At 39.0% G+C, this 14,661-nt stretch overlaps 1 protein-coding gene across 1 annotated transcript in view; it reads right to left on the bottom strand.

The window, feature by feature from the left end:
• Positions 1-14,070, bottom strand: part of si:dkey-220k22.1 (multiple epidermal growth factor-like domains protein 9) — an 84,086-nt gene extending 70,016 nt beyond the window's left edge. The window contains exon 1 of the mRNA XM_060862901.1: positions 13,530-14,070. Within this exon, the coding sequence (XP_060718884.1) occupies positions 13,530-13,929 (400 nt within the window). The 5' untranslated portion in view covers positions 13,930-14,070. The remainder of the gene's footprint in view (positions 1-13,529) is intronic.
• Positions 14,071-14,661: the final 591 nt, after the last annotated feature.

The following is a 14,661-nucleotide window of genomic DNA, read 5'->3' as shown; positions in this document are numbered from 1 at the left end:
ATTTTCAGGGAGACAGACAGGGACAAAGATTACCAGAGGAGGACAGAGACAGAGACACAAAAAAGACAAAAGGTAAAAGAGAACCAGATAGTGACCGAAGAAAAAACAAAACAAAAAACAGAGAGAAGACAGACATACAAAGAGAGAGCGAGAGTGAGAGAGAGAGAGAGAGAGAGAGAGAGAGAGAGAGATCAAAGATCCTCCACATTATCAACTATACAAATTATAGATTTTAAAGATGCAAATTTTTTACTGTTAATTCCTCATTTTGCAATTTTAAACAAATTTCCTGATAAGCAAAAGAAAATGCAAATGTGTCTGTTCTATCATTTAAAGTAATGCAAAAAGTTGCTAAATATCTCAATGCAAAACACACTGGTAATGTTTAACTTAACCTCTGCATATATAATGCTGAAATGTGACTTATTGCCCTCTTCCTCATTGTATATTTGAAGTCATTGTTTATTTACATCACACTTTCTTGTACCTGGTCTTTATTTCAACATCAGCCAAAGTGTAACATCCTTTTTTGCAACATCTAGGCAGTTTTTCTAAGTGCTTGGAATTTTATTCGCTTGATCAGAATCAGAACAAAGCTGCATACAGTAATAATGTTCTTCCCACATCGAATTGAGCTGAGCGGAGACGCAAAATCACAATTTTTACGATTTGTAAAAAACATTTTCCTATAGACACAAATATGTATATATTTCTAAAAATCTTTTCTTTGTATTGGTCTTAAGTAATATTCTAATTTTCTGAGATATTGAATTTTTCGATTTTCCTTAGTTGTCAGTTATAATCATCAAAATTAAAAGAAATAAACATTTGAAATATATCTGTGTGTGTGTGAAATGAATGAATGGAATATACAAGTTTCACTTTTTGAATGGAATTAGTGAAATAAATCAACTTTTTGATGATATTCTAATTATATGAGGCCATCCTTAAAATTATTCTTGTTTGCCGTAACCCAACCGACCCTGTCAATTTAGGACCGACTCAAATTTTTAATTTTTTTTGCTTTAAGTCCGACAGACTTGCCGGTTGTAAATTTGCGTTAAGACCGACCAATTTTTTTTTTACTCTTCAAACAACCCTAATACAAATTCTACTGTTCGAAAATCTATTGCACAAATCGATTGGACCAACCAACACAAGTTTTGAAAACAAAAATTTTCTTTTCTTTTTTTTTACATTGAAACGAAACTTGAAAAAAGAAAAAAAAAAAAAAAAGACCTACCTACGGACCCCCTTTATTTTTTTTTAACTATTCTGCAAACCAAAATATTTTTAAGGATGGCCTGACCAGCACCTGTGTAGCCTTTTAAAAAAACAACACTTTTTTTTGCCCTTCAGATTTATCACACTGCACTCTACAGGGATTCTTCACCTTACGCTTGATAAAGAAAACAAACCGTCTCGTTCTGTTGCGTCGCTTTCTGCCATTACAAGCAAGTCATTCTTACTCAAGTCCTTAAGTAACACTAAACACTGACAAACAATTGTTTGACAATGATACAGAATCACACACACTCTAAAAACAGAAGTTTGAAGCTGAGAGACACATTACTAAACTATCAAACGGCAGAATGGGATCTCAGTGACCTTGAGTGTGGCATCGCTGTTGGCTGGTTTGCATGTAGAATTCGGACAGAATGGTACGAAAACAAACAAAAGTGAGCAGCAGTTTCATTTTAATGATGATGATCGAGAAGAGACCAATTCCAGCTGACAGAAAGTCTACAGAAGCTCAAATATCCACTCTTTACAACCGCAGTGAGCAGAAAAGCATCTCAGAATATACATGCCAAATCTTAAGGCGTCTGAGCTACAACAGCAGAAGACCACATCAGGTTCCAGAGTCTGAGGCCCAGTTCACCCAAGCCCAGACCGGGTGATGGTTTTCTAACCTTCTGAGTAAAGTCTGGAGATGGTGTTCATGTACATTTTGAAAACATTCTTGCAGAAACCCTGTCCTTTCCAAAGATCTTACAGATGCAACCTTTCAGCCTCATGTGTTTTAAAGACACCGTAGTGGAAACTCTGAATGCATTAAAGTAACACTGGGAGGAAAGATTGCCCTGTTGCTCTGTTGTCCATTTCCTGTGACTGCCTGCAAAAAGTGCATTAGTTTCAACCACATGGTGTGAAGTAGCTAGCAACAGGGCCCCACACCTCAAATATTAAAAACCTTAGTGAAAAACGTAGGACAGAAATATCGTCAAGCAAAGAGAAGCGCTAAGAACGTCATCAAATGTTAATGACTATTCTCTGTTGGTGGGGCATTTTGTTGCTGTCCAGAGCATGCATATCTCCTAAGGCAAGTTGACATGGAGAGGAAAGCAAAATTGTACTGATTAAAAAACATGAAGAGTAACATATTGTTTCAAACCGTGTGCTCAAAATTCTGAACTCATGCACTGTTATAAGTTCATTCAAGCATGTTATCAGTGCCCTGAAACTGCAGATAAAGTGCTCTCTCTTTCTGACTGTTCTTTATAATTGACTAACCTAAAGATTATTCCCCCATCATGCTAACCAAGGAACAATCATCAATAAGCTTGCGTGTGTTAACACTGGAGTACACCAGCATGATTCTTCTCCTCTACTCAATAAAAAAGAGCAGACGAACTCCAACAACATATTAATCTGGAATGACTGACGGTTGTGGTTTAACTCTCCAATATTAACTGATACCCCAGGAAGCCCTCCAACCTTCCCCCTGTTTCAATATAATCCATTGGCTGCTACTTCTTTTCTTCAAAGATTTTTCAGCTTGACAGATGCACTGACAGGGAGTCAGTAGAGAGACCTAGTTTCTAACATTAGCCAAGTATGGAGTTTCTATCAGTTAAATATATTTATATTTATAAAGATGCACCAATGATTCAGTCAGCCAGATATTTTTTACAGACTGATAAATTGGCCCAGAATGATACATCAAATCAAGACCTGCCAACTTTTATGCATGCTGTGTAGAAACTGTAACGCGTTTTAACATCAACACAAGCTGATACAAGTAATCACTCAAAAACATCTAAAAAGAGCTCGCTCCTCTTAGGTAGATGAGCCGATCGGCATGTGAATCTGGAATGATTGGTGGCTGTTTGGAATTCTCGGATATAAACTGGCACAGTGTAAGTCCAGCCCCTTTCCTGCCATCCCAGTGAATACTACAGAGAACAGTTAGAAATATATTGAGAATGCACAGCTGCCTATGTTTGTGTTGTTACTGCATTTTTAGATGCAATACATTTTTCTCAGGACTCCATCTGGAGTGTAGTAATTCAGTGGACTACATTTACCCCATAACTCATCTGAACATGCCTAAATTGAACAGGGCTCATTAAACTACAGAGCAGTTAATTTTGTTGGCTAATCACAGCAGTGGATCACACAGTGGTACCGGTAGTCAGTTCTCACCTCCGTTTCAGTCTGGACTAGCACGTATGCCACTTATAACTTGTGCAACAAACAGGTAACACACTTATCAGTAACATATCATCACATGCTCATTAACATGTATGCTCTATGCGAAACAAACAATCTCGTTGTGAGAGCTCTTACACTGGCTATAGTGTAGGAATAGTAAATAAATAATAACCGTTTGCTCAGCAGCATTTTGTTGGGGTCATAAAAATTTAAGATGGCACAATTAATCATCGCTACGGAAACAACAGCGTGATTAATTATAGTGCTTGAAGAGTAATAATATACTGCATAATATAAGGATGTGACCCAATACGAAAATATTACACAGAATGAACAGATAATGTGTTCTAAAACAGATGACATCATGCCAGGTTCACAGGGCCGATACTGGAGGTATGTATTGAGACAGGGGATGCTGCAGGACAAAATAGTCATGCAAACATGAAGCTTGTCCTCTACTGAGGCTGAGAATCAGTCTGATTCACTAAAGAGATATATACGCCTATAGTTGCACTGTGTAATGCCCTTAGGATGGTAAAGTATAATCAACACTGTGTAGAAATGATGTTGACTTGCTTATTTTCACCTTCCTCTCTGATGCGGTTACATGTACACTACTGTATATTAACTGTGAACGGTGTTGTCATGAGGAGAAATAAAATGCTGCAGAACATTTTTTCCTCCGAAGATGAGCCAGGTGGTATCTTCTGGAGGAGATTATTATGGGAAGTCAACATGAGCTAAGAAATGCAGAGAGAGAGCGAGAGAGAGAGAGAGAGAGAGAGGGTGAAGCAAGGGAATCGGTGCACACATGCTGAAAGAAAGCCACTGGCAGGCAGAACTGTGTTGGAATGGTTTTCGGAAACTGCCTACGCCTGATTGTTGTGCTTGGCTGGAAGGTCAGAAAGTAAAACACGTGAGTGAAACGGCCCTCCAGAGACGAGAGACTGCTGCTGATTTTGCCGCATAATTCATCATTATAAAACTGTGAATGCCTGCTAGCACGCTTTTATTGCGCAACACACAAATCAAGCGGCATGCACGGAGGCTGACACTTTTCTGCTGTGATGCTCTTTTACAGTAAACCGGCACTGAAGTAATTCATGCTATATGCTCAGAATCTTTGATAGAGGGAGAGAAATGGAGAGCAGGGATATATATAGAAAGAGCTCACAGCGAGTACGGTTCCCAGCGGAAGACGGGGGACCGATATGTTTGTGGACTGGAGGTGACCTTGCTAAAGATAAGATTACACAATGGGAAAGCTGAGAGACTCACACCATTGCGCTGTAATAATACCGTCCACCTGGTTCAACTGGAGGGACATGGACTTTTTTTTTAAATTCAGATTCTTAAAATGTAAAATCAAATTTCCCAAAACCTGAACTTCAGTACATGATGTAAAACGAATAAAAAAAAAGAATGAAAAAAGAAACTGGTAAAGAAAATAAATAAATAATGATTTGTATAACTGAATCCTGTATGTATAACTGAACTATTATATATTATTATGTTTTCTGGATTTTTGCAGCCTTAAGCTTCCTGACTATTAGCACTACAGAAAAGCGTTCAACTTACAGAGAGATTCAGAGTTTGAATCCTGGTGATGGAAGGAGGTTAATTTCTTATTTAAGATGATGACGTCTTCATTCAACTCTATAAACTCAAGCTCGGAATATCGTTTGATTTCTAATTTAACTAATTTGTTCCCCTTCAGTACAGAATCTTGAAAGAATACTGTGGCCTCCAAGGACAGCGAGGAGGGGAGGAAATGATGTACAGTCTTCACCTGAACGCAAGTCCCTTGGTGAGTATCTGTTACTGAGCCACGCAGCTAACAGAGGAAATGAAGACATCTGAGCCTCCAGCCAACCGGGCATCTGGCACGGGAGCGGAATCGAGGCACTGAGTAAATATCGTGGTCCGTATTTTGAGTTGGTCTACACCTGTGTGACTATAGTTTGTGGCTGTTTACCAAATGATTATGGCCCTGAAAGGAACAGCTGAAGTGCGTAATTCACAGACGAGTGGTCGATTTAACAGACGAGTGGTACCTCTCTAACGAGTGGTCGATTTAAGAGTCCATGTGATTAATGACAGCTACAAAAAAAAGAAGTTGGAGTCATCCACGGCTAGAGATTTTGTTCGTCTCACACTTGTCACCTGTCCCGCTGCAGGAGCGCTCAACACTGTCAGATTACACACAGAAGGGAGTTTGACACTTGCTCAGACTGATGAAAGCCCTGCCAGAGCCCTACACATGTGGAACGAAGCCATCAGCAGTCAACATCTGCGCATTTTCCTACTGTCTGCCAGGAAAAAAGAGACAGATAGTGAAGACTTCGGAATAGTGACAATTTAAATTAATAAAACTTTCTTAAAATAACTCAGAAGATAAACCATGAAATTGCTGTCCATGTGGATGTTAGACAAGTTATTATTTTTTACTCTCTACCTACACTACCTTACTCTCCTTAAAGCTAAAAAGATAAAAACACATCTTGCCCTATCTTTTTGAGGCAGTTAATTAAGTTCTTGGTGATTAAATGGCTCGCTAAAATTTCTTAAATGGTTACAAAATTATATATATGTGTATATATATATATATATATATATATATATATATATATATATATATATATATATATATATATATATATATATATATATATATATATATACACAAGCAGATTTCCCACTAATTGATCCGTCTTGCATCAGACACCTTCCAGACGTGCCTGTGCTTGCAACACATACTGCTCCAGAATGTATACTTTCACAACCCGCCCTAATAACAAGGCTGCAGCTCTGTAAGTAAGATGGCAGTGCCTTCCTATCAATATTTATACTCATTACATGATCATAAATTAAAACACTTAATGGACAAGTTGGTCTATTTTTACAAACCTTCAATTTGCATGTGAATACAACCATCGGCGCCACCGTACTTCATCATTAGGATCATTAACTAGCTGGATCAACTCTCTGATGTAACGTGAAACACGTGTTGCATAACTGCTTTGAATTCTGAAATTCCATAAATATTCTGTCTCAACATTTTCTTTCAACGTTATTAATATGGAAACATCAGAAATATTTCAAAATAAACATGTTTTTTTTATACTGTTGGTGGAGATTTCATGAATTCATCTGTAGACCATGTTACACAGTCTTTTACATTACAGAACAAAACTATAATGCGCATTGTAGGATTTGTGGATGTTGATGTCAGGATTGTGTTAATACTGGGTTAAAAGCCCAGGGTCAGCTAATGGTTTAGTGGCTTTGACGCTGTTACATAATGTTAGAGGCTGATGATACAGTGACAGGTAGCCACATAGCATGACTGAATTACATACTGTCACCCTGCATTGCTGCTAGCTCTGCAGAAAAAAAAAGAAACTAAACCAACTAAAGAAACAACTCCATATGGCAGATGATACTCTAAACCCCGTTAGGCACAAACTCCCGTGTGATGTTTGCACAGCATATGGGCTGAATGCTCACTGACGTGTGCTTGCTTCGTATGCTGATAGAAATTCTTCTTTCAGCACCTGATACTTCAGATCAGAAATTCATCGCCCTCGAACTAGCACTGAAACAGACGGCCAAGTCTGGCATCAGAGCCATTATTATATTCGAGCGTCTATTTTTGTCTCTCTGATCTGTTCAATTCTGCTTGGCCGTTTACCTCACCAGTCTAGATTTCTACCTGAGAGCTGGGTAATGAGCACAGAGGGAAACGGAGGCAGGAGGAGAGCACTCATGCGCCTCAAACACCTGTGCATTGTTAAATTGGACTCTAATAGGCTGGATTCATATTCAGGCACCGCAAAAAAGCGAGATGTCAATCGGTATAGACGATATAACTTGGTTGATTGGGAGAAAAGAAAATCTTGTAATAAACAGGTGGAGTTTGACTCATAAGCTCACACAAACACAGCATACAGGCACTACACCCAGAAAAACTATTAAATGTGGTTGCATTAATCCATATCCAAATGCTCCGAGTCTTTTTAATTATTCTGATCATCATGTTTTCTGTTCTTAAGTAAACTCTGTAATGGTGTCACTGTGTAATAATGTATTGTGTTAGAAAGAAAGTGGGTTACTAAATACAAGATAATGAACAAGAGGATGTGCTAATTCTGCAATATCATGCAATCTAGTTCATTTAGCAGAAATGGTTTGAGGGCCTGTAAATAAAATCCATTACTAGCTCATTTTCTTTCCTTTAGAAATTATCATTCATTTATTTATTTGGAGAAACCACTTCATCTTGGTCATCCTGCCAAATTGGTTCGGGCTGATCGCAGGAGCACTGCAAGATCTGGATGAACACACCAATGATGGGATGCCAGTCCAGTTCAAGACGCCGTGCACACACAAGGTTTCATCTAGAGGCAATTTTAGCGTAACTGATCCACTGGAGGAAGGAAGGAAACCAGAAAAATAGAAAGACAACCCATTAGATTACTCCACCTAGTATCGGACCCTGGAGCCGTGGGACATCAACGCTAACTGTGCCAAAGTGTCAGCAGGGAAATGATCGTTTACAATAAGAAAAACCCAACATTGAGCTTATTGCTTGATTGCATGGTGGAGTCCATTCATTCTTTTCATGGTGTAATAATGCAGGAGACCACAGTGAATCTGGATGTTTAAAAAAGTAGAATGGGGTGAAAGAATTGTGGAAAAATCTTGAAGTGAATTTTTCCCCAATGAATGATAATAATATACCACCAGATTTGCTGTCAGATACTTTGCAATGTTTTGGCAGCCTAAAACCTGCAGAAATGATTAATGGATAAAGCGTTCTGCAATTTAGGCTCTTTTCCGTGCTTTCTCCCCAGCAATGTGTCCGTTGCTCTATATATGGAAGCAGCTCAGATTGCCTCAAAACAAATTCCCTAAAGTGCTGAAGCAAGAGAAAGCAGCGTCTCTGCTTTTAAGCGACTATTTCACACCGAAGCTCCTGCTGTGTTCAGAATTTGAGACTTTCTTTCTCCTTGAGACAGTGAACCGGAGAATCCCCAGGAGGTTTACAGTACAGATTACATTTGTTGAAGCATTTAGAAATGAAGTCACAAATCATCTTACATGACTATGTTTTTATACTGATACATTGTGTGCAGAAATGCGAACAGTAAATAAAATTAAGATGTTGAGTAATAATGCAAGAGAACGTCTGATGTAATTATTATTGATTCACACTATTTCTGTATAAATCACAGAGATGGGAGAGTCTTCATAAATACATGCATGGTTGTCACGCTAAAAATATCATGCATACGTTTCACACCTATTTTGACTGCTAGCTAAAGCACGAGTGGCCATGATGCATTTTAGCATTTGGAGGTCACATGACTAGAGGCTTCACCTAAATAGCTCAGCTAAAAAATCCCAGAAGCATCACTTCTCTGCTAAAACTCTTTAACCCTGTCTATATGTGAATTTTCTGCATCTTGAATTTGGCTAGTTAGGGTTCGCTTTCAGTGGCAGACAAGCACGCTTCCTGGAGTACTTCATACTGAAGAAAAGCACAACAGTTTTCCCACAGACAATAATGGTATCTTTACCTTTTCCAGGCCAAAGTTGCACTGAAATGCTGTGGAGGATGGAGGTCTTTACCAGAGAAGAAGCTGGGGAGGGGAGGGTTAGCTGAAAATGTCAATATTAATTGAAAGATGACTTTTGCTGAAGGAGTTTCTGGCATGCAGCCATTTTCTATTCACACACACAAGATGAACATCAATCCCCAAACTGCACCTTTCAGTATCTGTGTGCAGGATAGCAACTTACAAACAATCACTTTTAAGAACAATAGAATTAGAAACTTACAACAAATCTAAACAACAGCTGGATAATTATCAGAGTTAGGGCGGCAAATCTCAGAGCAAGGAAAGCTTAAAACAGAATTTATATGCTTCGATGAAGAAGGTTATTAATGAAGATGAGATGCAAATTAAAGAATGATGGAAAAACTTTTTTTGAGTACATTATGACACACAAGTCATATGTTCCGACAGTTTATCTAGATAGATCTACAGTTATAGGTCTATATCTAAAAATGGCCACAGAGGACACTCGGACACTGTGTGAACAAAGAGGCTTTTTTTTTTTGTTTTTATTAACGGAAAGCAACATCTCAGACCTTGAATGGAATAAAGTGTTGAGTGATGATGGGTGGATTGATGGATGAATGGATCTTAAAATTCCACCTCTACATCACATTGCTGTTCTCCTGCTCTCTTGTTTCCATACCCAGCCAAACCCAGTTGTGTATTTTGGCTAGTGTTGTCTTTTCCACTCATTTTTATGTCATCTTCAGGACAGCAAGATATAGATTTCTTCTTTTTTTTTTTTTTGCAGACATTGTCCAAGTTTTAAGGCAAGTACAGCTATTCTGAGTGGTAAGTGACGTTAATAAAACAGTAGGTCTGACTGCTGCTTAACTCAATTTGTCCGTCCACGAACATGAAGTCGTTTCTGCAACGTCTTTCCAAATAGAAAAAAGCAGCTGACTTCCTCTTTTGTCTTTATTGACCCATTTGTTACAAGTGCCCTAAATGATTCATTCATTATAAATCGGTGCAATCGAGGCAGGAAAGAGCAGCAGGACTGTGAGACTAAAGAGGGAAGTGTGATAGAGGGAAGTAGACAGGACAGGACAATTTCCAGTTTGTCACAGGGACTCCGCTACACTGCCTGCTGGAAAAAAAAACAGCTTAACACTGACCTTGCGTCCAAAGGACACAATACGTGAGCACCTGGCGGAAGTTAGAATGAAGGCAAATTGCTCATATATTTTCTTTATAATAATAATAATAATAATAATAATAATAATAATAATAATAATAATAATAATAATGCTGGCTGTCAAAGAAAACAACATAAAAGGAACATGCTCAATTTAAAAGGTTTGATTTTGCAATTTTCCTTCCATCCTTTTGCCACATGACTGAAAGTCTAGGACTTGAAGGCACCTTGACGTGATCTTGACAGACACAGCTGATTATTATTCCATACATGCACTACAGACGTTCACATCTTGAAAGATGTCTTCCGCCGGCCAACAAGATTTGGACAGTAAAGTATTACATGTGCCTTTAGGTCAAGGTTTGTATCGTGTTATCCTGTCTAGGGCAAAAGAAAATCTGATGCGCATGTTCCCATTCCACTAGTTAGAACGAGTAAATAAACAATTCTTACAATAACTGTGTATACTGACACAGTGTCACTGCTCCTGTTTGCTTTTCCCAGTCGCAGGTGCGGAGTCAGTTCACTTAAGATAGCATTTCTGGTTTCGCTTGGCCCGTGCGCCGAAAAGTCAAACAGAACTTTCAAACAACAGACATTACTAAGACATTACTTTGGACTGAGAGGACATTAGACCCTGATTAATACATTTCCAAGAAAAGACTGAAACATTAACGTCATCTCATAATCATGATCATCATGAGTGAACAGGAAACTTGAGATAATGACTGATGACCAACTAACCAGCCTTCACGGACCACTGCAGTTCTTAATTATGACGACTGATCAGGAAGCAGTACAACAACTCATCCAGACACCAGGTACTTACAAATGAAATACATCTCCCTAATGGCCACCCAATCAGATTGCCAGCTTCTCTGGAGAGCACAACGATCAAAAGTCCAAATGGTGCAACTGTGTCGATATCCAATTGTCCAATCTGAAATGATGGAGCTTACAATGAAAAGAAGGAACATCTACAGTACAAAAGTCATATGCAGGAAAGCTCAGAACTGAATAGATTTAAAACATATATAACTAAAAAAATTATTTATACGCTTTATTACAGAAAGTATCAACTGATGGACAATTTGAACATTGTAAATCTTTGAACTGCGCTTTGACAGCTGGTTAGTTCATCTATAAATTAATGTCATACAATCGACTACAAAAAATAAAATAGCTTAAAAGGTAGTTCTGATGAAAGTAAGCACTACCTCAGGTAATATTCCATGTAGTGTATTTTTGTAATTTGTTTTCTTTTGCCAATTCTACAAGGTCAGATTAAATAAACTGGGAAATGAAAACGGTTATGTTACTCTGATAAGTCTATTGGTTAACTGTAAGAAACGCTTTGGGATGCATTCATATACACCTGTGGTTTGTCAACTAGTGTCAGAGCTGCTTTTATAGAAAATTACACGCCTGACCAATCAGATTTGTGAATTCATGAGGCAGCACTTTCTAGGGCACCTGTATATCTGTGGTCCTGGCTGATTTGTATTGCTTTCCAAACCTCACGGTTATATCATGTGTAGTTTAAATGCTCATTTTAGAAGTAAAACCCTTGAGTACGAGCACTTTCTCTGACCCTTTCAGTTTCTACTCTGTTGAGTATTTAATTCCTGCAACTATCCTGTACATTTTCTTGATCATTGGGTCCTCGCTGATTACTGTCTGCCGCTTTTGGATTTGGATAAAAGTGTCCGCCGAACAAAAGCATGTAAATGCAATGTAAATGTATTCCTTAGTGCAATACTGAACATGCCTTCAGCTTAGGGAGATTTTATAAATGGTGTGGGTAAGTGGAGCAAACCAAACCTCAGCTCATTAAGTTCGTTAATTTAAAATAATAGTTTAATGAACTCATTTTATTAAACAAGGCCATGTTTAATCTGGCTTTAATATCTGGAGCAATCATTACTCCTAGGGCCATTGCCAATCAGGTTTACTCTCTAAAGGCGTGACACCTAATATCAACAGCAGACATGTAAAAACATGATGAGCAACGGTCGCTAGCTTGCGATTTCCTGAATACAAAAGGATGGCGTGCAATGACTTTCCAAATAAGTGATTAACGCAAAACTGTAAATGTGAATAGAGTTCAGATATTGAATTACAACAGATGGCTTTTCCCACCATATTCATTTGTCTTCAGTGGAAAAGTAATCCTAGATGAACTTCAGGTAACTTCTGGACTCCTGAGAGCCCTACTAAAGGATAAATGAGGTAAAAGAAGGTGTTAAAGACGGCCGTTTCCGAGCCTTCCGCCAGTACCGCACTAAACAAACGTTGAAACATTAGGAGTTTCTTTTCCAAAACACCTCAATCACTGAGAAGGCACATAAAGGTGTGTCTCAAACAAAGGCCAAGGAAGTTTTGAGCTTCGTACACTCTTTCACTTTTAGCCATTTATTATTCCCAGGACAGCAAAACATGTCTAGTTCTACCGCTTTTCAGCATGGAAACGCATCCTGCCGTCATGACGTGTTAGTACATGGCAGACAAATTTAACGTATTCCAGACAGGAAAAAAAATCAGAATGGTGAACATAAAGAACAGGAATTTGTCTTGTGTAGTTTTTGTTGCCTCAGGAGTTTTGCAGGACATGTTCACGGCAGAGGAATATCCAGGTTTTAAGACATGGGGTAGACAATACACAAATGTAGAATACTGAAAATGGCTTTATCTTTGTTGGTGTATAGTTTGCGGGTGCAGAGTCGGTTCACTTACGTTAATATTTCCAGAAATGTCAAACAGAACTCTCAGATAAAAAAGACATTAATTTGGACTGAGAGGACACGAACGTCCAAGAAAAGACAGAAACATCAACGTCATTTCATTATCACGATCGTCACGAGCGTCCTTGAGGAAATGACTGATGACTAACTAACCAGCCACTACAGTGGTCCATGAAGGCTGGTTAGTTGGTCATCAGTCATCGGTCATTTCCTCACGAACTTGATTTTGTAGACTGATCAGGAACTTCACGCACTTATAAAACGGAACACATCTCCCTAACGGCACCAGAAGTCCAATCCGAACGATGGTAACAAGATCCAATTGTCCATTCTGAAATGATGGAGCTTAAACTGGGCAATTTGACGGAGGAACATCTACAAAAGTATACATAAAAACATACACCTAAAAAAAAAAGATTAGTTAGTTTCTAATAATCAATGGTTTTGGTGGAAACATTCAGCTAAACATAGATGAATATAAATTTTTAGAGAATAAACACAGATTTATTAGTAAACACTTCATTCAGACCTACTTTTAAAGAGAATAAACACACAATGTTAAGTGAAAGGAGTTGACTTTTTGGTGGAAGTTACCTATTTTGGTGGTGAAGTCTGATGTGATGTAGCTGTTGCTGGTGGTTGTGTTGGTGAAATCCGTTGTAGTTGTGTTTTGTGGTGAACTCGACGTTACTGTAGTTAGGGAAATGCTTAGGTTTGTCGAGTTTTGAACCGTTGGAGCCGTTGTTTTGGGTACAGGAGCGACTGTGGTGGTCACCATGTTGGTTCTGCTGCTGTTCTCTGGAGCTGAGGTCAGCACTGATAACGTCTCCTCAGGTAACTGGTTCGAACTGGTTGTGGTCCCGAACACCTCCAGCTGGTTATCCGAAACGGCACGCGCGTACCTCGCGACGCTTGTGCCGTGTGAGCGGAGTGCACGAGACGAGCCAGCCGTGCACGCGAGCACGAGTAACTTAAAGAGCGGAAAAACTAACATTCTGTATACACTTTAGCTCCCCATGTGAAAGGTTGTAGAGTAAATCCGTTTGTTGTAAGCCCAGCTTGAACGGGTCTACTTTAGAAGTCGTACACTGTGAGATCTGCTGTTCCACTCCAACTACTGACAGTTCGTCTCCCATTCGTCTACTACTAACACTCTGCCAACCAATCACAGCCCGCACGCGACGGGATTACCGAAGACAGACGTCCCTCTGAACCAATCACTGCGCGCGGACGAGGCGCTTAAAAACTGGCTCCCTAAATGAACTGTCTTAATGGAAAAGCTACTATTAAACCGCCAGGAACTGTTCGATTCCTGAAATTTTGGGAACCGATTCCTACTCTGAGTGTACGGAAACGACTGAGTCGATTCAAAGAATCGGTTCCACTCAAAAATTTTAATAAGGTACAGACGAGTTACAAATGGAAGGAATGAGTTGGCTCTGCGATGTTTTGGGAGGTTTTTGTTGACATGTTTTTTGTCCACGTGTCCCTTTAGAGGAGACCATAAATAATTACAAAGTTATTTTGATTAATAACCTTGAAAGACAGTCAGACAGACAGACAGACAGACAGACAGACAGACAGACAGAAAGACAGACAGTCAGACAGACAGACAGACAGACAGACAGACAGACAGACAGAAAGACAGACAGACAGACAGACAGACAGACAGACAGACAGTCAGACAGACAGACAGAAAGACAGTCAGACAGACAGACAGACAGAC

Source organism: Tachysurus vachellii, chromosome 26 (genome assembly GCF_030014155.1).
Source record: "Tachysurus vachellii isolate PV-2020 chromosome 26, HZAU_Pvac_v1, whole genome shotgun sequence".
In the NCBI taxonomy this organism is placed as follows: Eukaryota; Metazoa; Chordata; class Actinopteri; order Siluriformes; family Bagridae; genus Tachysurus; species Tachysurus vachellii.
The sequence above is the reverse complement of the archived record's forward strand: the minus strand, read 5'-3'. Positions and strand labels throughout refer to the sequence as shown.